The sequence below is a fragment of the Miniopterus schreibersii genome, assembly GCF_964146895.1.
Source record: "Miniopterus schreibersii genome assembly, chromosome: 2".
Lineage (NCBI taxonomy): Eukaryota > Metazoa > Chordata > Mammalia > Chiroptera > Miniopteridae > Miniopterus > Miniopterus schreibersii.
The window spans coordinates 88,291,775-88,318,328 of NC_138102.1; the positions used below are offsets into that span (position 1 = coordinate 88,291,775).

Consider the following 26,554-nt stretch of genomic DNA (forward strand, 5'->3'; position numbering starts at 1 on the left):
AGTCACATATTACACAAAACTTGAGGCACTGAGAAGGTTTATTTAAAAAAGTTTCTTCATGATAAAAATAAAATTATCTGAAAATGTTGAATATAAAAATAAAGATAATAAAAGTTGCTTTTATTATTTTTAGCTACTGTAAAAATTCCTCTTAAGTAATTCAAATAGGTACATTTTCCAACCCACCTTTGAGTTCAGCTTCTGGTGGGCTGCGAATTCCGTCATTCCACAAGATGGCAGTGTCATACACAAAAGTTAGTCGAAGCTCTGACTTCAAGTCAAAATGCTGCCAACCTCCTACTCCAACAGGGGAATGGAAGACGTAGGAAACAAACAGAGGGACTCGAAGAGTCACATATGACTGCACTAGGTTTAAGACCTAAAACGATGAAATTATATCTATCAACGCAATTCAGTATTGTTAACTAAATGAGCTTAATTTTGTACCAGCCATTTTCTCCTTTCACCAACTCAAGATTTTGAATAATCATTGAGGAAAAGAAATAACAGCATTTACAACACTTAATTTTGAAGGAATTAAATAGTTATTACTATACTACCTTCCTTTGCAGTAAAGGATATATAGCAGAAATCCTTAAGGTAAATTGCATTATTTTGAGCATACTACACTTACACAGTCTTTTTAGTTTTACAGCAGCTTTAAGATACAGTTCATATACCATATAATTCACCAAGTTAAAGTGGACAAATCAATGGTATTTAATATATATTCAGGGAGTTGGTAACTTTCACCATAATCAATTTTAGGACATTTTTATCACCTCCAAAAGGAATTCGATACCCACTAGCAGTCAATTCCTTAACTCCCCTTTACCCCCGCAGCCTCTGGTAACCCCTACCTTACTTTCAGCCTCTATGTATTTGTTTATTCTGGACATGTTATATAAATGGAATCATACAATATGTGGGTTTTTTTTTTTTTGTGATGGCTTTTTTCACTCAGCCTATTGTTTTTAACATGCATCCATGTTGTAGCATGTTTCAATACTTTTATTACTGAATAGCATCTTACTGTATGCATGTAACACATTTCATTAATCCATTCATCAGTTGATGGGCATTTGAATTTTTTCTAGTTTTGGACTATCATGAATAATACTGTTATGAGATACTTTTAAATTATTATATAAGGAGGAAATAAAGCAGGAAAGATCTGGAAGCAAATACAGTTAGTTGAAATGAAGTATCTTGCTTGAAATTTATACTTTCCCCTTTTAGGTATTTTATAGGTGGATTAAGAGTTAGGGAAAATAAACTAATATTTGTTTATTGAGCACCTACCACATTTTAGACATTGTGTTAGGCTCACAGTAAAAGTTATTTAATATTTTCACTCTTCCCCATTATTATATTTATATGTATATGTGAATGATTAGGTGAATGGGTGGATAGTTGATAAATAAAAAAAGAGAGGAAAATTAATACTCAGAAAAATAAAACCAATTTCCCACAAAATTCTTTAAGCCTCTGAATGGCTCTGCCAATATTAAAACCCAGCATTTGGCCCATTCATTTTCTACTCCCTCATATTTTTTTGTATTCCAAACAAAGCTGACAATAATCCTAAGGTCACCTAACAATGGTTATCATATTTAATTCTCAAAATAGGTCTGTGAAATAGCAGTGCAAATGCAACTATCTTCCTTTACACAAGAGAAAATAGACTTAGGTCCCATCACACTTCTCAGAAATTCACATCATGCTTTTTGATACCACTCTAGTTCTCTTTTCACACTGAGCTAGGAACAGGAATCATATATATACATGAGTTAGGGAATCATTTAATCATGATAACTATAATTTATCACTTTATCATGGTGTAAACTCTTCAAATAACAAAAATGAAGAACTGAATCACCAAATATATATGAAGAAAATCATCAATGATGCAAATTAGTTGATTCCCAACTGTGTAGTAAGGTAGCACTCCCCCTTATCTTCTAACTAGCAGGAGAGGGGTTATGCAAGCAAAGTCCTTTGAGATAGATTTTCTACTAAGTTATTTATTTTAGTCATTGAGAAATTGATCTTGAAATGCAGTTTTAACACTCAACAGTGTAATAAAGTGATTAAGTCAACCTATATGTCACTATTAATTAAGATTAATATTTCATACTATGATTTTAATAAACTACTGTTTAAAAACTATGCATTATGCATGGATTTCCAATTAAACTTTCTAGGCACTAAGAATAATTTTTGCCGAGATTATACTCCATCCATCAAATGTTACTGAGTATGCTATTTTGAAGAGAACTATTAACATTAATCTTCTATGAATAAGTTACTTGGTGTAAGCTCCCTAATTCTTATCTGATTTCATTTGATTTTTTAAAAATACGTCTTTATTGATTTCAGAGAGAGGGAGAGAGAGATGCAAACATCAATGATGAGAGAGTCATTGATTGGCTGGCTCCTGCACACCTCCTACGGGAGAATCTAGCCCACAACCTGGGCATGTGCCCTGACCAGGAATCAAACTGTGATCTCTTGGATCATAAGTCAATGCTCAACCACTGAGCCATGCTGGCTGGGCTTCCTATCTATTTTTAAAATGACTATGGAAGAGCTACTTATTAGAAAAAACATGAAGGTTTGAGGAATAGTTGAGAAACATTAATGTTTTTGAAAAGCAAATATGCTAATTTCTCTCTTCTGTTTACAGTCTCGCAGAACTTCTTATTTGCCTTGTGATTAAGTGCAGATTTTATACCATGATCTTCAAAAAAAGTGGCCCCAATTTTTGGTACTGCTACCAAAACACAGGTTCAGCTGCCTGCCACAAAAAAAAGCCAAACTCAGGAGGCAGGAGCTGGTTTAAAAGGAAAGAGGTTTATTCAGGTGCAGCAACCTGGAAGAATGGTGGACTCATTTGATTCTTGTGGTAACCTCGAGCTTGATCATTTCTGGACACAGAATTAGCATCTTTTGTTTTCCTGTTCACCATGGCCAGGTCTCCTTTCTGTTTACTTAGACTCTCTGTCTGGAGGAGCTAAAATCTGAGTGGAATTACCTGGATCACTCAGGTCACTTACTTGTTCATTCCTTTAAAATTGAAGAATGCAGTGCAATCAATATAACTTCCAGAGGTCATCTTAATGAATATTTAATTTTCTTTCAAACTGGATCAAAGGACTTTTAAAGGTATTTATTTATACTAAAAGAAATATATGTTAAATCTGGTATAGTGCTCTTAAACTAATACACAATGAATGAGTTTACATGCTCTTACTGCTTACTGATGTTAGAAGTTTCTTCAACAAAGGTAGATAACACTTTAAATTCCATATTTAAAGAGAAAGCATAAAAATACCCTGGAAAAGGTAATACATCAATTTCTACTACTGATAATAAGAGGCTAATAATTACGGGCAGAAATTATATATATTTGGGGAGGCATCACCTGCCTAAGGGACATAAGAGTCTGCTAATCTGTGCACAGGGGTAGAGAAGGGGAAGAATAGGAAGAAAGATGGGTACCCCAAAAGGAAAATTATACTCATAACGTTGCCCAAGGTGGGAAATAGCTTTGAGGAAAATCATATTAAATTTAATTCCTCACTTATTTTGAGCATATAGTTAAAGCTATGCAGCTTATATATTATCTTATTGATGTTTTAAAATTCTTACAGAGGTAAGCAGTATATATGTGTACTAATAAAAACTAATCTAGATTTACTTTTTTCCTTTACAATTTCACTTGAGCAAAGCTATCTTTTATATGTAGGAAACTTAAACCATGAAGATAATTGGCTTGCCCAAGATTAGTCAGTACAATCAGGACTACCACTCAAGTATCTAGAATAGCAATATTCAGTAGAAATATCATATGAGCCATACATGTAATTTAAAATTTTCTAGTAGCCATATTTCAAAAAGTAAAAACAAATAAGTAAAACTGATTTTAATAATATAGTTTACTTAGCACAGTATATCAAATATATTAACATTTTAATGTATAATCAACAGAAGATAATTTTAATGAAATATATTATTCTTATTTTGTGCAAAATCTTTGAAATATGCTATGTGTTTTACATGCACAACACATCTGAATTCTGACTAGCCACATTTTGAGTACTCAATAGCCACACACAGCTAATGGCTGTCATAGTGGACAGCACAGATTATACTCTTTTTATTTTTTTAATTAAAAAAAACTTTTAAAGTTGTTGACATACAATATTATATTAGCCCAGGTGTACAAAACAGTGATTAGACATTTGTATAACTTACAAAGTGTTTACCACAATAAGTCTAATGCCCATCTGTCACCAACCTGATTATTATAATATTATTGACTATATTCCCTATGTTGTTCTTTACATCCCCATGACTATTTTGTAACTGCCAATTTGTACTTCTTAATCCCTTTACCTTTTTTACCTAGTCCTCTCCCATCTGGCAAGCATTAATTTGTACTCTGTATCTATGAGTGTGTTTCTGTTTTGTTTGTTTGTTTATTTTGCTTTATAAATTTCACATAAATGAAATCATATGGTATTTGTCTTTCTCTGTCTGACTGAATTTCACTTAGCATAATATCCTCTAGGTCCATCCGTGTTGTGGCAAATAGCAATATTTTGTTCTTTTTATGGCTGAGTAATATTCTATTATATGTACATACCACTTCTTTATCCATTCATCTATTGAAGGGCACTTAGTTTTTTTCCACTTCTTGGTTATTGTAAATAATGCTGCAATGAACACAGGGGTGCATATACCTTTTCAAATTATCGCTTGGGATTTCTTTGGATAAATGCCCAGAAGTAAAATTGCTGGGTTATGTGGCGACTCTATTTTTAAATTGTTGAGGCCTTCCATGATGCTTTCCATAGTGCCTGCACAAATTTGCAAAACCACCAACAGGGCATGAGGGTTCCCTTTTCTTCACATCCTCTCCAACATTTGTTAGTTGATTTATTGATGATTGTCATTCTGACAAGTGTGAGGTGATATCTCATTGTGGTTTTAATTTGCATCTCCTTGATGATTAGTAATGTTGAGCACTTTTTCATATGTCTATTGGCCATTTGAAAAAAATCTCTATTCAAGTCCTCTGCCCATTTTTCAACCACATTGTGGTTTTTTTTATATTAAGTTGTATAAGTTCTTTATAAATTTGGGATATTAACCCCTTATCAGATATATCATTGGCAAATATAGTCTTTCAATTGATAGGTTGTCTTTTAGTTTTGTTGATAGTTTCTTTCACAGTGCAAAAAATTTTTATTTTGTCATAGTCTCATTTGTCTATTTTTTCTTGTTTCCATTGCCTGAACAGACATATCCTAAAAAATATTTCTAAGAGTAATGTTAAAGAATTTATGGCCCTCATTGGGGAGAAAAAAGGACATCTGTAATATTTTAAACAATAATAAAATTTAAAAAAAAAAAAAAAGAATTTATGGCCCAAGTTTTAAGGTTTTGGGTCTTACATTTAAGTCTTTAATGAATTTTGAGTTTATTCTTGTATATGGTGTAAGAAGGCGGTCTAGTTTCAGTTTTTGCATGTATCTGTCCAGTTTTCCCAACACTATTCGTTGAAGAGACTATTTTTGCACCATTGTATATTCTTGCCTCCTTTGTCATAGATAAATTGACCACCTAAGCGTGGATTTATTTCTAAGCTCTTTATTCTGGTCCATTGATATATGTTTTAGTTTTATTACAGTACCATGCTGTTTTGATTTTTCTAGACTTATAGTATGGTTGGATATCGGGTAGCATAGTATCTCTAACTTAATTCTTTTTTCTCAAGATTGCTGAGGCTATTCAGGTTCTTTTGTGGTTCCATATAAATTTTAGGATTATTTGTTCTAGTTCTGTGAAAAATGCCATGGCTGTTTTGATAGGGATGGCATTGAATCTATAAATTGGCTGGGTAGTATGGGCATTCCTATCCATATGCTGCCACTTATTTATATCTTCTGTATCTTTCTTTAATGTCTGATAGTTCTCTAAGTACAGTTCTTTTATCTCCTTGGTTAAATTTATTCCTAGGTATTTTATTTTTTTGATACAATTGTAAATGGGATTATTTTCTTAATTCCTCTTTCTGATAGTTTCTTATTGGTGTATAAAAATGCAACCAGTTTCTTAATGTTAATTCTTTATCCTGATACCTTACTGAATTCCTTTTTAAGTACTAATAGTTTTTTGGTAGAATCTTTAGGTTTCTCTTTATATAGTATCATGTCATTTGCAAACAATGACATTTTTACATCTTCCTTTCCAATTTTGATGCCTTTTATTTCTGTTTTTTTGTCTGATTGCTGTGGCTTCCAGTATTATGTTGAATAAAAGTGGTGACAGTGGACATCCTTGTCTTGTTCCTGATCTTAAAGTAAAAGCTTTCAGTATGTCATATATGGCCTTTATCATGTTGAGGTTTGTTCCCTGTATTTCCACTTTGTTGAAAGTTTTTATCATAAATATATTTGGGATTTTCTCAAATGCTTTTTATGCATCTATTAATACGATCATATGATTCTTATCCTTCATTTTGTATATGTGGTGTATTATGTGAATCAATTTGCAGACATTGAACCAACTTTACAATCCAGGAATAAGTCCCTCTTGATTATGTTGCATGATCTTTTAAATGTATTGCTGAATTCAGTTTACTAATGTTTTGTTGAGGATTTTGCATGTATATGCAACAGGAATATTGCTCTATAATTTCCTTTTATTGTAGTGTCTTTGTCTGGTTTTGGTATCAAGATAATGCTGGCTTTCTTTAAAGGGGTTGGGTGCCTTCTTTTCATTTTTTTGGAGTAGTTTGAGAAGTATAGGTATTAATTCTTTTTTGAATGTTTGATAAAATTCAGCTGTGAAACCAACTGGTCGAGGGCTTTTGTTTGTTGAAAGTTTTTGATAACCAATTTGCTTTTGTTAGTAATTATTGGTCAGTTTAGATTTTCTGTTTCTTCCTGATTCAGCCTTGCAAGACTGTATGTTTTTAGAAATTTAATTATTTCTTCCAATTGTCCAGTTTTTTGGCATATCACTGTTTGTAGAATTTTCTTATAAACCATATTTCTATGGTGTCAGTTGTCACTTTTTCTCTTTCTTTTATGATTTTATTTATTTGGGTCCTCTCTCTTTTCTACTTGATGAATCTGGCTTAAGATATATCAATTTTGTTTATCTTTCCAAAAAACAAACTCTTGGTTTCATTCATTGAATAAGTAATCAAAAACTCCCAACAAACAAAAGTCTTGGGCTTGATGGTTTCACAGGTAAATTTTACCAAACTTTCAAAGAAAAATTAACATCTATTATTCTCAACTATTCCAAAAATTTCAATAGGAGGAAAGGTTCCCAAGCTTATTTTATGAGGCTAGTATTACTCTAATTCCAAAACAAGACAAAGACATTACTACAAAAAGAAAAGTGTAGGCCTATATCCTTGATGAACATTGATGCAAAAATCAACAAAATATTAGAAAACTGAATTCAGGAATACATTTAGAAGATCATACACCATGATTGAGAGGGATTTACTTGTGGGATGAAAGGTTGGTTCAATATCTGCAAATCAATTAATGGTATACACCACATAAACAAAATGAAAGATAAACATTAGATGATCATATCAATAGATGTAGAAAAAGCATTTGACAAAAATCAGCATCCATTTATGACAAAAACTCTCAGCAAAATGAAAATAGAGGGAATATTCTTCAATATAAAAAAGACCATATATGACAAACACACAATGGTGAAATCCTAATAACATTTGCCTTAAGATCAGGAACAAGACAAGAATGTCCGCGTTTACAATTTTTGTTCAGCATAGTATTGAAAATCATAGTCATGGCAATTGGAGAAGAGAAAGGCATCCAAATTGGGAAGGAAGAAGTAAACTTTGCAGATACTATATATAGAATACCCTAAAAATCCCATTAAAAACCTCCTAGAACTGATAAATGAATTTATGAATTTAGTAAACAGCCAATAAACATATGAAAAGATTCTCAATGGCACTAATCATCAGAAAAATGCAACTTGAAACAAGAAGATATTACGTCACACTTATCAGAATGGCTATCATAAATAAATCAGTAAATAATAAGTATGTTGGTGAGGATGTAGAAAAAAGTAAACATTCGTGTATTGTTGGTGGGTTTGAAAATTGGTGAAGCCACTATGGAAAACAGTATGGAGATTTTTCAAAAAATTAAAAATAGAACTAACTACTCTATGACCCAGCAATTCCACTTCTGGGTACCTATTCAAAAAAATTCAAAGCTCCAATTTAAAAAAATACATATTGCAGCATTATTTACAATAGCCAAGATATAGAAGCAGCCTAAGTACCTATCAATAGATGATTGGATGAAGGAGAAGTGGTACTTATGTACAATGGAATATTACTCAGCCATAAAAAAAGAATTAAATCTTACCATTTGTGACTGCACAGATAAACCTAGAGGGTGTTACGCTAAGTGAAATAACTTAGACAGGAAAAGACGAATACCATATGTTTTCACTTATATGTGGAATCTAAAGAACAAAATAAATGAACAAATGAAACAGACACAGCTACAGAGTATGAATTAATGGTTGTGAAAATGGGTAAAAAAGGTGACAGGAGAGGACCTGTAGAACATTAGGCTAAGTGAAATAAGCCAGTCAGAGAAAGACAAGAACCATATGACTTCACTTGTATGTGGAATTTAATGAACTGAACTACCAAGCAAAATACAGACAGACTCATAGAAAGCAGGCAGACAGCTCTGGTTGGGGGTGGAATTGGGGGGGTGGTGGTGGAGGGATTGAATAAAAAGAGAAAAAAAACAACAACAGAGAGAACTTGGACATGGACAACAGTGTGGTGATTGCAGAGGGGAGATTGCATAGAGGGAACAAATGATGCTGGGGGAAAAAATGAAGTACAAATTGGTAGTTACAAAATAGTAATAGTCATGGGATGTAAAGTATAGCATAGGGAGTTTAATATCAATAATATTGTGATAACTATATATGATATCAGGTGGGTACAAGAATTATGGGAGGATGACTTTGTAAATTATATAAATGTCTAACCACTGATCTGTACAACTGAAGTTAATAAAAAAATATTGAATATCAACTGTAATTAAAAAAATAAAAAATAATACAAAATGCTAAATAAAAAGGAAATGTAACTACAAAAATTATTTTAGCATTAAATATTATTATAGAGAAACCAATTTCTTTTTTCTTGGCAAGGAAAATTCTGAACTTTTATAAGAGTAATGATTTGACTCTTATAGCTCTATTTTGTTGAAGTTTAAGTTCATTATCTGGTGTTCTCACCAGGTACTTGGTATGGTCTCAGGCATAGAGTAAGTGTTCACTGACTATTTCTTTAATTTATGAATGTGCAATAAATCAGATGGCTAAAACAGAAATAGTCATAATATCAGTTAAAACTAGTTGCATAAAACTTAATAATATTACATTTGTTCTTAATAGATAACCATCCTGGATATTTCAGGTGATTCCTTCAGTTTGCTAACTCTTTTTTTAAATTTATTTTTATTGTTGAAAGTATTACAGTTGTCCCCTTTTTTCCCCATTGACTCCTTCTACCCCTTACCCAACCTGGCCCCAGGCCTTCACCTCACCATTGTCTATGTCCAGATTATATCTTCATCCATTGTTGGTAAAATTATGCAAATATATGTCTTAACAACAGTGGACTATAGTTTCATTTGAGCACAGGCCAATCATGACTGCTATTGGGCAGCAGTTTTGTACCCAGAACAGAGGGAAAAGTTTGTCTTTTTTGCAATCTCACCTGTGACCCTATCCATTCCTCACATTCACCCAATTCAATGACATTTAAAATATATATATATCTTTATTGATTTCAGAGAGGAAAGGAGGGGGAGAAAGATAGAAACATCAATGATGAGAGAGTCATTGATCGGCTGCTTCCTGCACGCCCCCGACTGGGGATTGAGCCCACAACCCGGGCATGTGCCTTGACTGGGAATCAAACCCCAATCGCTTGGATACTAGGTCGACGCTCAACCTCTGAGCCATGCCTGGCAGGGCTTCAATGACATTTTAATTCACTCAATTAAATGCCCAGATAAGTTCCAAAATATGGTTAAGAGCATAGGCTTACAAGTGACTTACCCAAGCAAACCATTTGAATTCTCTTTGCTTCAACTTTCTAAACAAGTGACAAAATTAGCACTTGTCTCAGAGTGCTGTTGTGAGGACAGAATTAGTGGAAATGTGTAAAGTACTTAGAAGAATGGCAAACACATAGTAAACATTAAATAAATGTTATTACCATCATTATTGTCATTGTTAGTACAATTAGATTTTCTTTTTCTTCTTCTCTAGAACACCAAACTAATGGGGAAAATTAGAAAAATATCTCAAAGGGTTAAATTTCTTTTGACTTAATTTCTATTTTCTTCTCTCTCACCTCTATTTAAAATATGGGTATGGGGTAGGTGGTGGGAACCAAGTTGGTGGGGCAGTAGGAGAACATCAATAGCTGGGGGAGAAAAAGTTTAAACCAAGAAAGAAAGTAGGGGAAACCGAAATGGTCTTCTCTGAGCTTCACTCTAGGAGAGTAAACAACATGTTTTATTAGATTTTTTTGCCATTTTATGCTGAGACTTTTATAATTTTATAACAAGGTTCTGAAATTTTAATGATTTACACTGAATCTAGTCATCTCTATGATGTTGATCATCATGGTTATGCTGTTTTTAAAATTTATTTTAAATAATGCAAAAGCAGAAAAATCTTTTCAGAAGAAATTCATACACAAACTGGTTAAGAATTGGATGTTTTGATAATTCTTAATTGCATACTCTTTTATTCTGAATTACATAACTTAAGCCTCTCAGGCAAGCAAAACTTAACTGAAACCTGAAAGTTGCCAGTTTTCATCTAATGCAGAGTAGAACCTTAGGCAACTCAACTACAGAATCATAACAATGAGTTTTCTAGCTAGCAATGATAATGAGAGGAAGAAAACATACTGAACTTAAAAATTAAATAGAGAAACTGTGATAAAAACAAAACAGCAACAGATAAGGTTAGCTGAACATTTTATGGTAAGATTTCGCCAGTGAGATAAACATAGCAGAGGGCACAATTTGCATTAAAAATGTCTTTAATACATTGGAGAAGTAGGCAGATATAATAAAATAAGGCTCAAGCAGGTAAGTTCAGGGTTTCACTAGAGCAACTATCTGGGTTGTATATATAAAAGATTGAAAACTGTGTCAGAGAATGTATACCTTGAAAACTAATTAGTATTTGGATTTTTATAATATCATAGCAGATACAGAACATTGATAAAAAATACATATATTTTGACATATTTTTCCAGAAATAGACATGGATTTTCACACCACCCATGCCAATTATTTGGGCCTTCTTATACCTAATGACTTATATCACCAAGATGAAAGACTGGAGTTGAGATTTAGTCCAAATCTATGTAACTGAACAAACCAATTGGTTTATCAGTGACCAAAATTCAGATGTTAAAAATTCATACCTGTCCATCTGTTCCAACGGTGCCTCCACAGTCAGTGAGAAGTTCTGACATGTCATAGTAGCTAACAAACTCCCACAAACAGGCCTCTAGATTCAGGCTTCGGTAGAAGCGTAAGGTACTGGAACTTCTGATAGATGAGCTGTACTGGTAAGGATACACGTCTCCAACTATTTCTGGATTTTTTGTAGCATCAGTCAAAAAACCATGATGGGTCTTTACTTCAGTATAATCCAGGAGATTTGAGCACTTGTGGTTTCCAATTCTTGTGCCATCAGGGCTGAGGGTGAGCTCAAAGTTGGAAAGTTCTTTAGTGGAGATCACAGGGAGCATACCTATGAGGAGTTGTAATCATCGTTACCATTCTTTTTTCAAAAGTTATTTTTATTGTTGAAAGTATTACAGATTTCCCTCTTTTCACCCCATTGAACCTCCTCCTCTCCACTCCTGCCACCTCCCCGGGCCTTCACTGTACTATTGTCTGTGTCCAGCGGTTATGCATATAAATTCTTTGGTTAATCTTTTCCACCCACCCCTACCCCCCTTCCCTCTGAGAACCATCAGTTTGTTGCATGCTTCGATGTCTCTGGATCTATTTTGTTTGCTAACAGCAAAGGGCTTAGAACACGTTATAATTTTTTTATCTCTTGAGAAGACAAGTCATAAAACACTTGTCTGAAATACTTGTTTGATAATCACTGTAGAGCAGTGATTATCAAAGTGATGTCCTAGGACCCCTGAGGGTCCTAGGATTTTTCAGGAGATTTATAACATTAAAGCTATTTTCATAATCATACTAAGATATTATTTGACTCTTCCACCTTATTCTCTCACTGTGGTAAGTCTTTTTTTGAGTGATGGGTCTCTGCTCAGCCCTTTGCACCCATGAGTCATACGTCCAAAATGAACCTATAGATTGAGTGGTCAAATGTGGGACCACTGTTACGTTGTAAAGAGGTACAGATTCCTGTCAACTTAATCTCCCTGCTCAACACAAATTTGGGTTTGTGAAAAACAGACAAAGCATTTTGTGGGGTGGGAGAGTCTACCATGTAGTTTCTGATAGTACCTAACATTTATTCTTCTTTAGCCACTTAAAATATAACTAACAACCAAGTAATAAAAAATTTTACCTCAGATATAAAGTGAATTGAGTAGAATACAACTTCAAAATGTCTTCCACATATGGGAAAATGTTCATAAAGTGTGGGTAAAGTTATTGACTCACAAATTTTGGCCATACTTACCTACCCAGAGAAAATGGACACAGAATATAATAATGCTAGTTGCATTTTAAATTTTATTTTAGTGCCTAGGAAATGTCTTAGTTATTGCAATAAATATTGGGAGGTATTTCTAAAACTACAGTTATGAAATAGTAAATACATGTTGAAGGCGAACATTGAGATACCAAAATGCTTTACTGTAAGTCCAAGTTCAAAAGTTTTGAAGACATATTTGTATTATTTCCTAATAGCTAGCATGTTAACCAACATTTTGTTCCACTGTGTTTTGACACATGTTACATTCATCTAATTTTAGAGAATACTTACATTGTTAGATTTTTAAAAACTGGGCAGAAAGAAAGCAGAAGCATTTGAAAGAAGCAGAAAGACTTGAAGCTCAAGTTGCAAATTGAGTACTTATTGTCTGCCTGGTTATTTAGAGTATTCAGTAAAATAAACCTGTTAATAACCTTCCATGACTTTGTTTACCCAAGCCACCTACCGTCTATGTGTGGCATCATGACCGTGAGCCTGATAAGGTTTGTGTACTCTGGGTCCTCAGGGCCCATGTAGCGTAACTTAGCTGAGAACGGCTCTGCTCCCACTATCCCTGGCACCCGAGGCTGACAAAGACCTAAAAATAAACATATTTATGCTAAAAGTAGGTAATGGACAACATCTAAAGAACATTTTAAAAATAGGCACTATGCTTTTTCTATGTACTTTAATATTCTTTCTGGACTTAAGGCATTGCTACAAGTAGAAAGCATAAGCAGAAGACCATGGTATGAGAAGTAATTACAACAGTTTAGTGACTACTACTTAACATTTTGGGTACTTTTATAAAGTTTGAGAAAAATATAGTTGTTCAGTGTAATTTATTATATGCTGAACATTTTAGATCATGAACATATTTACAAAATTATTTTAATATAAAGTATGACCAGTATGGATGATTGAAAGTCAATAGAAAAAAGCAAGTGTAGTTTAAGTGAATTTGATGTTTACTCTAGAATAATATACTTATTGCTAGTTATAAAATATACATTAGTTATAAGCTAATAAAACTAAAAATGCACTCATTTTTAAAACAAAAACTAACATCTCTTTAGAATCAGAGAGCAAAATTTATAGTTTTCTCTATATATGTAATTTCTTACAGTATGTGTATTGTAAATTATAACTCATTATTTCTCTTCTCCCTCTCTCTTTGATCCTCAAGAATTTTGACATGAAAATCTTCCTCCAATATTTGCTTTAAGATAATTTTGATGTTTTCATTTGAATATCATGGAAGAGACCAAGATTCTGAATTACAATTTCAAGACATCTAGGAATATATGATTTCATTTTTATTTGTACAAAATCAGGGAACCTGGTATTTATTAGGCCAGGAATGAGATCAGAGGCAAGCCTCAGCACCTGGGCTGTCTGTTTATTAGTAGGACTCATTCTAAGGCATTGTTTAATTATCATTTTTTTGGTACCAGCTCAATAGTTTGGTTTTAAGAGAAACTTAAAAACCATATATTTTAATCCTAATAAAAGAGAATATTTACTATACATGATATAAAAAATATTGATCCTTATAATATAATGACGGGAGGTGGTACATATAACATTTCAGCAAGTATACTTCTAAAGTGTGCAAATAGAAGTTTTAGAAATATAATCTTATAAATAGACAGTTATTTTAAAATCTAATTTAAAAATTTTTCAGCAGAGTGACGGATTGATTTATAAAGTGGATTTCCTGTCTTTTCTTTGTTATCTTTAGCCATATCTTATTGTCCATCCCAAAGTGTCAAGCTCCAGCCCTGAACACAATCTCCCTTGTAATAACAAGGTCTGGGCATTTGTACATATGTCTCTACCTTCAGTATATATGTACTTCCCATTCAGTCCCCAGCAAACTCCTACTCATGCAAAAACTAATTTGGAGTGCTTGTGCATCATATATGAGCTAACTTTTCTAGATTTGGCCCTTGTATACCATCTGCTTCATTTCCTGATCCTCTCACTTCTTCCTCACATGCTTCCCATTTCTCTGCTTTTAGTTCCCAGAATATTCTATGTTTTTTCCATGCTTCTCTGAGTTATTACTCATGCTTTTTCTTTCTGTTTTTAAGATTCAGCTTAAGAATCTCCTGTTTAATAAAACCTTTCCTGACCCATTCTGAGTAGAACTAATCACTACGACTTTTGCATTTCTGTGCCCTGTCTAGACAAAACTTTGTGTCCTCAAATTGAGTAGAAACTCCTCAAGGACAATACTCTTGCCTTATTTTTTTATTTTATTACAAACATAAAGAAGTTATATGCCATCAAAACCTCTGGTGTACGATAGGTGACTAAAAAATGTAGAATGAAAAAATATTTGTTTTTAAATAAATTTTCTAAAATGTATTATTTTTATGCACTTATAGAATATTATTGAATACATGGGGCATTTGAAAAAATCAATAACCAGATATTAGACATTTATAATATTCCATGGTATCCCAGTGATCTTCATGTGAAAATAGCAATGCATTACCTTCTTCTTTATTGATGGTTACAATGGAGCTCATCAGCTCCAGGCCTGCATTGCCATTGTTATTCACAGCCCGGGCCGCACACTGCACCCTGGAGCCAGGCTGAAAGTATATGGAGTCTAAAGTGATCATCTTGGATGATGTAAAATAGGTGTCAAAGTCCACTTCTCTCATGGGGCTGGTCACGCCGTCAGTGCCAGTGGGTGCACTAATTAGCCATCGGTAAAGAGTCAAAGTGTCATTGATGTTCTCACTTGCACAAATAGAGCCCGTTTTGTCATAGTTTGAGTATTTAGGGTTGCAAGCCTAAGGGGAACAAAGAACTGTTAGGGCCACAGTATAGAATAATGTGTAAATTATTCCTCTCAAGTTCTATCATAGTGCTTTCACGGATGCTTTTTTCCCATTTCTACATGCTATTTGTGCAACCCTCAAATTTTTATTCCTAGCCATGATAGTGTTTATGAACTCTAATCTTACATTTCCAATAGCTACTGGATGTTTCCATCTCTAACTGATACAAGTAAAAGTGTTATTCATTTCATTATCTCTTGAATTCTCAGAATTGTCCATATAATGGTGAGAGAGGGAATCTTTGTTCCTTCTCTTTTCCTTCTTTTGTGTTTCCTTCCCTTTCTCTCATCTTGCCCCCCACATCCAGTGGGTCAGTGAACTTGGTTTATTCTTCTTTTGCAATGTTTCTTAAATTGCTCCCTTCCCATTCCCAGCACCATCTCCCTAATTTGGGGCTTTTTCAGTGAAGTGACACATTGCTGCCATGGTAACACCCCAACATAACCTCTACTCTCATGCAATTCTTCTGTGCAAGAACTCCCTGCTACCCAACAAATGAAGTCCATATTCCTTAACAAAACATTTAAAGACCTCTATAACTTGGCACCAAATTATTATTTTTGCCTTGATAATTCAATAAACATTTACTGTGAACCTATTTTATGTACATCATTATACCAGGGCTGTTCTGATATAAAAATAAATAGGTCCCAGTTTTTGCTCATAAGGAGCTTATAATTGAGAGCCAAGAGTAGGCAAATAAAAGTGTAATAATATGCCTTTTTTTTTTTGCCCTGACTGGTGTGCTTCAGTTGTTGGAGCGTTGTCCCATACACCGAAAGGTCAGGGGTTCAATTCCCAGTCAGGGCACATACCCTGATTATGGGTTTGATCCCCAGTAAGGGCATGTGCAGGAGGCAACTGATCAATGTTTCACTCTCACCTCAATGTTTCTCTCTCTTTTCCTCTTGTTTCCTTTCCTCTCTCTAAAAGCAATAAAAGATGATATGCCACTTTTTTATGCTATTCTTCTAGATGTAGCTTGTGATGCAATTACTTCTTCCTGGAATTACTTTCCCTTATTTGACTCTTCTTTTAAACTCCTGAAACTCCACATGACCATCCTAAGTCTTCGCTCACACATGGAGCTTCATTATTCTGGTGATAATGTTCATATCTTGTCCGATACTAACTAATTCTCATATATTTTAATTTTTTAATTTCCTTGAGTGCAGAGTTCAACATTTATTTTTCTACCAGTGACAGACTCTGAGGTAACATCAGTTAATTAACCTTTGTTGGATAAAAGAAGAAAAATGCAAATTTTTAAAAATGAATGCTATATTTTCCTTTCCAAAGTTCAATCTTAAACCTGGTAGTATTTTCCCACTTTTATGTCTTCATGTCAAAGCCAATACTATATTGGTTAAACTACAGTTATTGTAAGTAATTATTTTACAATTTCCCTCAATTTCCTACTTACTGTGATACAGATGACAGGATAGCCAGACACAGGCCCATCACTCTCCTTAGCTCTGGAAGTGTCATCATACATCAATAAGGACACAATTTGAGGGACAGAAGGAAAAGTGACATCTGCCATGCTGTTCATCTCTTCTATATACACAATAGCTTTGGTCACCTAGTGGAAAAAGATAATTATCTATGATTATTGAAATATTTGACTGTTGGTGGTTCTATTGCACAGAACAATGCCATGATACTTGGCAAGTCCCCTACTTCATTATGAGAAAATTCTCACACGCAGAGACCCTTCAGAGTGATAGGCCCTGTGTGGTTTGTTCCAAGTGAACCTGGCACCTTGGCCATATCTTATGGTACCAGGAGAGGTATCTGAGCCCAGAGCAGCCTGGGTTGGCCAGTGGCCCATGAGGTATTTTGGGTTCTAATTTTTTTCCTCCAAATTATGATCAAAGTAGGTAAATCTGCCTTAGAGTTGTGATTTTGAAGATCCATAGAAAAGTCAATTAGTTGATAGTTGGAGAAAAGTTAAAAACACCCTGAGAGAAGGCAGTCCTAGAGGTTATGTGATAGTGTGGGCTATGCTGAAGTGGGTGCCAGTGAAAAAGCAAAGCTTTAAATGGGCAGAGGCCAAAGCAGCCTGAAGCACAGGCAGAGGGAGAAGTTGAGTCATGGCTCGAGAAGACCAGTGAACATGTGCTGCTGGTAAGGTGACCAGAACACCTTGCTGATAAATTTGCCTTAGCTCCTGAATAATCTTCCAATATCCGACTATCATTGTTTCCAAGTCTATATTTATAGCTGTATTCTTAAAAGATTTTATTACCTAAAGCAATTTCAGTGAATCTCTGTTCTTTTCACTCAGAACAGTTTAATATGATGCTCCATAAAAATAAAATGACTCATTTTTATGTGATTGAGACTTAAAAAATTTTCTGCCCATACTTCTTGAATTTTAAATATGACTTTAAAGAAACGCAAGGCACTGTAGCAGAAATATCAGCAAGTAGTAAAAATTACAAAATGATAATATTTAAGAAAGAACATCTCTCTAATAGTGAAACAAATAATAAAAGAAATAGAGTAAACTTAAGCATAGACATTATAAACATTGGTCTGTTCCCCAAATCATTTAGCTTTAAAAATTATTTTAGGCCTTGGCCAATGTGGCTCAGTTGGTTGAGTGCAAGAGGTCACTGGTTCTATTTCCAATCAGAGCACATGCCCCAGTGTGGGTTCAATCCCCAGTCGGGGCCCATGTAGGAGGCAACTGATCGATGTTTCTCTCTCATTGATGTTTCTCTCTTTCTCTCTCTCTAAAATCAACAAAACATTTAAAAAATTACTTTAGGTTTAAAAGTTAAAAAAAATGTGTAAATTATGTTCATCTTAAAGAAAATTTGGTTGCTGATACAATATAAATTAAATAAACGAAGAAAGAAGTGTTGGAACCGTAGCATTTTGGTCAGTGAGGATCTAGACATCAATTTAATAAAGCTAGGTTAAAAAAGTAAAGATTTTGAAAATTAACAAACTACTTTATGAATTAAAATGTGTGTTTTGCCCTGGCCAGTTTGGCTCAGTGGTTGGAGCATCAGCCCTCTGGCCGAAGGGTCCCAAGTTCAATTCCCAGTCAAGGGCAGTACCTCAATCCCAGTTGGGCATGTGAAGGAGGCAACCAATCACTGTGTCCCTCTCACATTGATCTTTCTCTTTTTCTCTCTCTTCCTCTCTCTTTCTCTCTCTTGCCTCCCTCCCCTCCAGTGTTTCTAAAACAAAGAAAATTAATGGAAAATGTGTATTTTAATGAGTTGTTGTACTGAATTAATAGTCTCATCTTTGTGCTGAGATGATGCTTTCGCTCTGGAGATTAATCCTAAATTCAGTTGTTACTGGCTGAAATGGGAAGGGTAAGTGGGCAGATGTAGGGCTCAGTGACTCTAGTCCTTGAGTTTCTACAAACATGATTTTTCAAAGAAAGAGATACATTTCTTGGTTATGATCTAATAGGAGCAAAATTTATTTAAGATTATGTGCATCTCTTTTATATAAGGCTTGTACAGAGTCCCATTACTTTATTGTACACTAGGTGATGCTTATATGCAATTTCCCTGATAAAATGCTGGCTATGAATTTGTAGCTGCATTTATTACTTACCCGTGTCTCTGCTATCATATTTTCATCAGGTTTTAGGTGAACAGTGAAGGCCTCTCTCATCTCTCTAACCCCATCGTAGATTACTTCAATTTCAACGATGTGCTGGGTTTCTCCCTCCTTAAACTCAATTTCTACAAGTGCAAAATCACAGATTGAAATTTTTTACAAATCCGAATATGAGTTTTTGTTAAGCTTATCTGACAGTGACTCACAATGAAAAATACATTTTACAATATGGCCCAGTATATGTATGTGTGTGTGTGAATGAAATGGAATAAAAAGTTTAAAAAATCACTTATTCTTACTATATTCATTACGCTTTAATATTTTCTATTCTATTCCATTCTATCCAGAAGAAAAATTTAATTATAGCTACTAAATTTATTTGTTGAACCTGTTTGAAAAAAATACTAAGTTATGGAAAAATACTGAGTTATCAACAGTTCTAATACTGGGACATAACCAGACAAATTTTGCAGAATTTCTAAACCAACAGGGCATAAGTAAATTAACACTATCACAGATATTATCAAATATGAACAGTATTTATGTTATGTATATATCTAAAAAAGCTGAATATATAATTAAGATTTTATCAACATATCAAATTATACCTTAGAGACTTCTTTTTGTTGTTGCTGATGTTAATCTTAGAAACTTAAAAACTTTTTTAGATCAATATTAATGGTATTTTTTCTCTCATTCCTGTCCTTCCTCACTAAAAATAATTGCTTTATTGTCTTGAAAATTAAACTCAACTCTGTGAATCCTTTTTAACCATTTTTTTATAATATGTTTATTGAGCACTTATGTATACGATGCTAAAATGATTACATAGGCAGCTCAATTAATTCTCACACTGGCTATAAGTACTATGATTAGTTTCATTTTATCAGTGAGAAAATTAAGGATCAGAGAGGTTTAGTGATATACCCAGAGTCCCACATCTATTAATTGAAACAGCAAGAATTTAAACCCAGGTTATTCTGACTCCCAAGCATACATTTCCCCCACATAGTATACTATCACCTCCATTGGAACTTATTTGGGAGTGGAGAATGAGTGGCAAAGAGTCAATGTCTTCAAGACTTTGACACAACCTGGGAAACAGTGGTTAACTTACTAGCAATAAGGAAATCTGGAGCAGAAATTTTGAGATATGATGATTTTCGTTTGTTATGTTGATTTTTGTAGCCAAATAATTTTTATTCACTGAAATTATTTCATTAAACAAACATTGAACACTTACTTGTCTTGGACAGTCCTTGGTTCTAGTATAAAGCAAGTAAATAAAACACACAAGAATCCCTGTCTTTATGAATTTAACATTCTATAGGGGAAAATATATACAAATAAATAAATAAATAAATAAATAAATAAATAAATAAATAAATAAAAACATAGAGTACGTTAGTTATGATTGATAATAGATAAAATAAACACTGAAAGGTGATGGGGAATGCTGGAGGAGAGCTGTAGGTTTTTAAATAGGAAGATCAAGGAAAACCTTAAGAAAAAGTGTCATTTGGGTAAAGATCTGAAGGAGGTAAGGGAGTAAAACAGGAAAATAACTTGGCTAAAGTATTTTAGGCACTAAAAGCTGCCAAATCAAAGGTTTGGTTTTTGTTTAATTTTATTTATTTTTATTTTTTATTTATTCTTTATTGTGGAAAATAACAATTTATTTTAAAATTCTGAAAATGTTAAAAATTAATTGATTTTATTGAACTCATGAATAAGCAGCTGACTCTACTGTGAAACAGTAGACTTTACCTGGATAAACTATTTTGTGGTTTTACTGTACCTTTTGAGAAATTGGAACAGAAAATAAAATAAAATAAAGAAGATAATGCATAATCATTCCAATTAAAGAAGATAACAGATGCTGCTTTCTGATCTAAACGCAGTTCCATCATTATAATTCAAAATTATAAGACTGTTAAAATGTGGCAGAAGAAAATGTCTCCAATGTATTTTTTTTTCCAACTTCTACTTTTTAATTGTCAATTATAAAAAAGTTTTTAAAAATTGAATTAGTAAGCAAGATTGATCTTTAAAATTAGTTTGTTTCTAGATGCAGCCATTTTACACTTTAGCCTTAGCATGTTCTGTCTTCGATTTCACATACCCTGAGAGAGTTCATGGTTCTTATTCCCAAGGATGAAAATAGCTGATCATTTCTGGCCCATCAATTTGTTTAGTTTGACACTGCATTAAAAAAATGAGTTTCTAGCCTGGCCAGTGTGGCTCAATGGATTGAACATCACCACAGGCACCAAGAGGTCACTGGTTCCATTCCAGGTGAGGGCACATGCTTGGGTTTTGGGCTTGATCCCTGGTAGGGGTTGTGCAGGGGGCAGCCAATCGATGTGATGCTTTTCTCTCATGGATGTTTCTGTCTCTCTCTCTCTCTGTCCCTTCCTCTCTTTCTAAAAATCAATAAAAACATATTTAAAAGAAATAGTTTCTAACACTTAAAAATCTATGGATTTCATAGGAAAGTATAGATTTTTGAGTTCTTTTGAACTTTTCAGCCTGCAAGAGCCAGCTGGCTATAATAGCACAAGCTTTTTTTTTTTTTTTTTTTTTTCTCCTCAGCAGGGAATAGATTTTTCTGGCTCAATAACATTTCCATCACTCCATTCCCACCCCCACCACACAAACACTTTCCTTGCTTCACCCATTCCATAGTTTGTCTTAGCCCTATAAGCATTCAAGTTTTGTAACCCTCTGAATTGTACAAACTCAATTTCTAAGAAGTTAAAAACTTAAGTGTTTATTTTAAATGTTTAAATTATTGTTTTCTTACAGTACACGTGCTAGCTGATAGTTTTCTCAATCATTTTGGTCTTTATCTGTTACTTTACACATTTTTAAGCACAAAGCATTTCAACTTTAATTCTGTATTTAAGTTTTTCTGTTTATTTGAAATGACTGACTTAAATTTATAACATAAAAGGAGAAATTGAGTATAGTATTTCAGAAAACATTACCTTTTTTGGTATGCTTTGATTCTCTTTATTTTTATTTAAATTATAAATTTAAATTTATTTTTTACCTAAGTATAGTTGGTATACAATCTTATATTGGTTGTATTAGCTTCAGGTGTACAAATTAGACATTTTTATACTTACAATGTGATTACCCCACTAATTCTAGTAATTGTCTGTCATTGTGTAAACTTATCACAGTATTATTGAGTATATTCCCCTTCCCTTTTTCACTTACCTCCCCAACCCCTCCCTTCTGGTCATCTCTCTGGTCTTTGTTTCTATGAGTCTGTTTTTATTTTGTTGTTTTCAGATTCCATATGTAAGTGAAATTATATGGTATATGCCTTTCTCTGTCTGGCTTATTTCACTTAGCATAACACCCTCTAGACCCATCCATATTGTTGCAAATTACACCCCCTAAGAAAACAAAAAACTAAAAATAGATATACCATACAACACAGCAATTTCACTTCTGGGTATTTATCTAAAGAACACCAATTCGATAAGATATATACCCCACTATGTTCACTGTAGAATAATTTGCCATAGCCAAGATATGAAAGCAACCTAGATATCCATCAATAGATGAATGAATAAAGAAGATGGGATACATATATACAATGGAATGTTACAAATCAATAAAAAGAATGAAATCTTGCCATTTGTGACAATGTGGATGGATCAGAAAATATTACTTAAATTTTTTATAAACATTATAAACAGCATTCTGACATTTATGGGATAAAAAAGACACAGGCTGGCCCCCAGCTGGGTGGTTCAGTTGGTTGGAGCATTGTCCCGTACACCAAAAAGCTTGTGGATTTGATTTCCATTCAGGGCACATACCTAGGTTGTGGGTTTGATATTTGGTCAGAGCATGTACAGGAGGCAACCCAATCGATGTTTCTCTCTCACTTCAATGTTTTGCTCTCTCCCTTCCTCTTTTTTAAATCAATAAAAACATCCATGAGTGAGGACTAAAAAAAAAAAAAAAAGCTGTTTTAATGTTATTTAACATTTTTCTGACTTTGTCAGTTTACTGGAATAGATATTATATATATATAATTTTTTTTTTTTAAAGAGAGGAGGGAGAAGGAGAGAGAGGGAAACATTGGTTAGTTGCCTCCCATACACACCCTGACCAGAGATTGAACCTGAAACCTGGTATGTGCCCTGACCAGGAGTCAAACCCATGACCTTTCAGTTTACAGGACGCTGCTCCAACCAACTGAGCCAAACCAGCCAGGGCTGCATTGTTACAATTTTGTTTCTGTTTCAGGAAAAAAGAATTGTTTTATTTCTAAGAAAAACATTTATTTCTGAAGGTCATGTTGTGCATATTTAGAAGGTCTTTCCTTCATATAAAACCTGCTTATTAAAAGGCTTATTTTAGCCCCACCTGACTGGCTCAGTTGGTTGAGCATTGTCCTATGCACCACAAGGCTGCTGGTTCGATTTCTGGTCAGGGCATTGTACGTAAATGATTGATGTTTCTCTCTCTCCCTTCCTCTGACTAAGCAAGTTCTTGGGTGAGGATTAAAAGTAAATAAAAGACTTATTTTAGATTTTATAATTTAGTAGCTAAGCAGTGTTTTTCTCTCATTTTTGGTGGTGCCTGGTTTATTTCAAATATGTTGCCATTCTTTACATAGAGAATAATTTGAGGATAACTTTGAAGCTCTATAGTAGTTTATGAAACTTTTACAATATATAAGGTGGGGCAAAAGTAGGTTAATAGTTGTGAGTATGTGAAATACAGAGTTCATTCTTGTATTATTATTTATTAATTATTGTATTATTTTCCATATGAACAACTATAAACCTACTTTTGCCCCAAATTGTATGCAAAGAAAGTACTAGCTCCTCTGTAGAAAATACTATTTTTTTCTATTCTACCATTAACTTTATTACAATTCAGTAATAATTATCAGTCCTTTTCTAAATTGTGTTTGCAAGTTAGGAGATAAAGATGAATGCCTGAAGCTCTATGATAATCAGGAACTAATGGTTATTTGTAATGAGAGATAGGAAACTAGAAACCAAGTGGATAAGGAGAACTCCAAATAATTCATAAATTTGGGACATCAATTTATACCTATTTTGTCAGCAAACAATTCTGAGAGAAAAAGAGGAAAACGTGTGAGTGTGTACTGAATAATTTTTCTTAATCATTTATAAAAGTAAATGGTAAAATGGTCCATAAATTTGAAGGAGAGAGTCGGATGAACAGCATCCATCCATAATGGGTCCTTAAGGCCCAGAGACTTCATGGTCTTTGTAGTTGGTATCTCACCAGTCTTTTTTTGCCTTCCATAACCACAAAATTTTCTATCTTGGAGTTCTAGATTGTGGGTGTTCCTTAAATTAAAATAGGCTGCTATCTCTGCTATCATTCATTTTCAATGCAATAAAATACCCCAGAATAGTTATTATTTAATATCTGATTACCATAGTGAAGGTAAAACCTGTCAAAGTGAAAGTAGACTCAAAACAGAAAGTCATCTAGCATGTCTACTCAAAATTCTCCTGTCTTAACACATATACCATTTAAGTCAAAAGGGAAAATCTTGGAAATAAATTCCATTGTTTTTGTTTATCTGAAAGAGATTAATTTACAGGAATATGTATATTTTAATTTCAATTACAAATTTCTCTTATTTTTCTCAAGGTCACTTGAGTACGATTCCTCTGGAGACAGGCCCTGGGACCTCCCTTACCTTCTGACACAGGGTGGTAGTCTTCTCCAGAGGTGGCTGAGCCATCCTTGGTGTGGACCCTGACGATGGAAACCTTTGAAGTATCTCCTTGGCGAATCACTGGAATCTTTATAACCACCGACTGTCCTGGTTCTTTAGGTTCACTTATGCTAAATTTGGTTTCTCCAAATTTAATAATAGTCTCTAAAATTGTGGAAAACAGGACAAATTAAATTGTAAAAGGGATATTTTTTCTCTATTTCTAATGTTTCTTCCCATGTGGGAGGAACTTAATTACTATTACACTCCTGACTTCTCTCTGTTTCCTCACCCAGTATGATTGGTGAGTGTGCTACGAACAACTGAGCTTGGGTAGCCCAGCCCCTTCTTTAGGAATTAGCAATCCCCAGAGAGTATATACTCTGTGCAGCCTCTATGAGCCAAATTTTTATGGGAGCAGGCCACTGAGAGTGGGAGGGGAGGGACAAAATTGTTGGCCCAGTACTATCTGCACCCAAGGGTGTGTCAGGGAAAGAGGGAAGTATGAATGTTTGGGCTTCAGTATTTAGATATAAATCATATTATTCAACGTCAACTTTCAGTTTTAATGGTTATTTCATTCTTTATTTTACTTAGTCTTTTTCCTATTTCTCATTTACTTTAAAAGCCTACTCAAAAAGAGGGGTTTGTTTTCTAAGCTACCTAAAACTTTAACGTAGATGGATTTCAGTTCCCAATTGAAAGCTGAGAACAAGAAATGACTTCTTACTATCAGCGTCATCTTGGATCCTTATCAGAGTTTCATTTTGTTCACCAACTGCAGCCCCAAAGGGAGAGGTGCTTTGTGGAGTGCCAAGAACCAGGCGGAGCTCCTCTACTTCTTCATAGAGTCCATCATCTATCAGCTCAAGGATACAAGGCTTTTCAGCCTCGCCTAGAACAATAATGACAGCAGGTCAATCACAAACTGTAGGCCAAAAAAGATACATCTGCAATTATAATATAAGCACCGCTAGGGCAAGGATATTGCCTTTTCCTTGCTTTATCAACAGTGCAAATAATAATGTCTGGCATGTAATAAGCCTTCAATAAATATTTGTTGAATGAAGGACTAAACGTTCATTCACTGCAATGACAGATGACTACTTTTAATAGGGGACATCTGTCTTTAAGTCCTGTCACCCATCCTAGAAAACAAGGAAAAAAGAGAAAATGCCAATTATGTTTATGAATTTCTAGCATTATAATCAAAGAGCAAATTTAGCAGCCTTGCAGGTTGGTCATTGTTAATTTGACCACAGTACTAGTTTCTATAAAAGTTATTAGCTCAAAATGATCAGATATTTTAAAGCTCTGGATACATATTAAAAACCTGACATCAATTCTTTTTATTTCTGTCGTTTGAACATTACGTATCTCCTAGCATTGTGAAATCTATACATATGCTCCTACCACTAAATAAGTTTTAAATAAACAATATAACAAATTATTGAAAACTAATCAATAAGTTGATACAGAAACAAAAAAGGACATTCGCACAACCTGTTACAGTCTACCTCACCTTACTGTCATTTAGTGCACATGAAATTATGTCATAAGCTTGTTGAAATCAAGAACTTATATGCTCCTGATATAT

General features: G+C 33.8%; 1 protein-coding gene across 1 annotated transcript in view; it reads right to left on the bottom strand.

Moving 5' to 3' along the window:
* The window catches only part of FREM2 (FRAS1 related extracellular matrix 2), a 287,618-nt gene that overhangs the window by 20,568 nt on the left and 240,496 nt on the right, over positions 1-26,554 (bottom strand). The window contains exons 10-17 of the mRNA XM_081128339.1: positions 25,688-25,852; positions 24,940-25,122; positions 19,230-19,360; positions 17,074-17,232; positions 15,299-15,602; positions 13,265-13,396; positions 11,540-11,871; positions 187-379 (exon numbers count right to left, since the gene is read on the bottom strand). Coding sequence (XP_080984465.1) covers positions 187-379; positions 11,540-11,871; positions 13,265-13,396; positions 15,299-15,602; positions 17,074-17,232; positions 19,230-19,360; positions 24,940-25,122; positions 25,688-25,852 — 1,599 coding nt within the window. The remainder of the gene's footprint in view (positions 1-186; positions 380-11,539; positions 11,872-13,264; positions 13,397-15,298; positions 15,603-17,073; positions 17,233-19,229; positions 19,361-24,939; positions 25,123-25,687; positions 25,853-26,554) is intronic.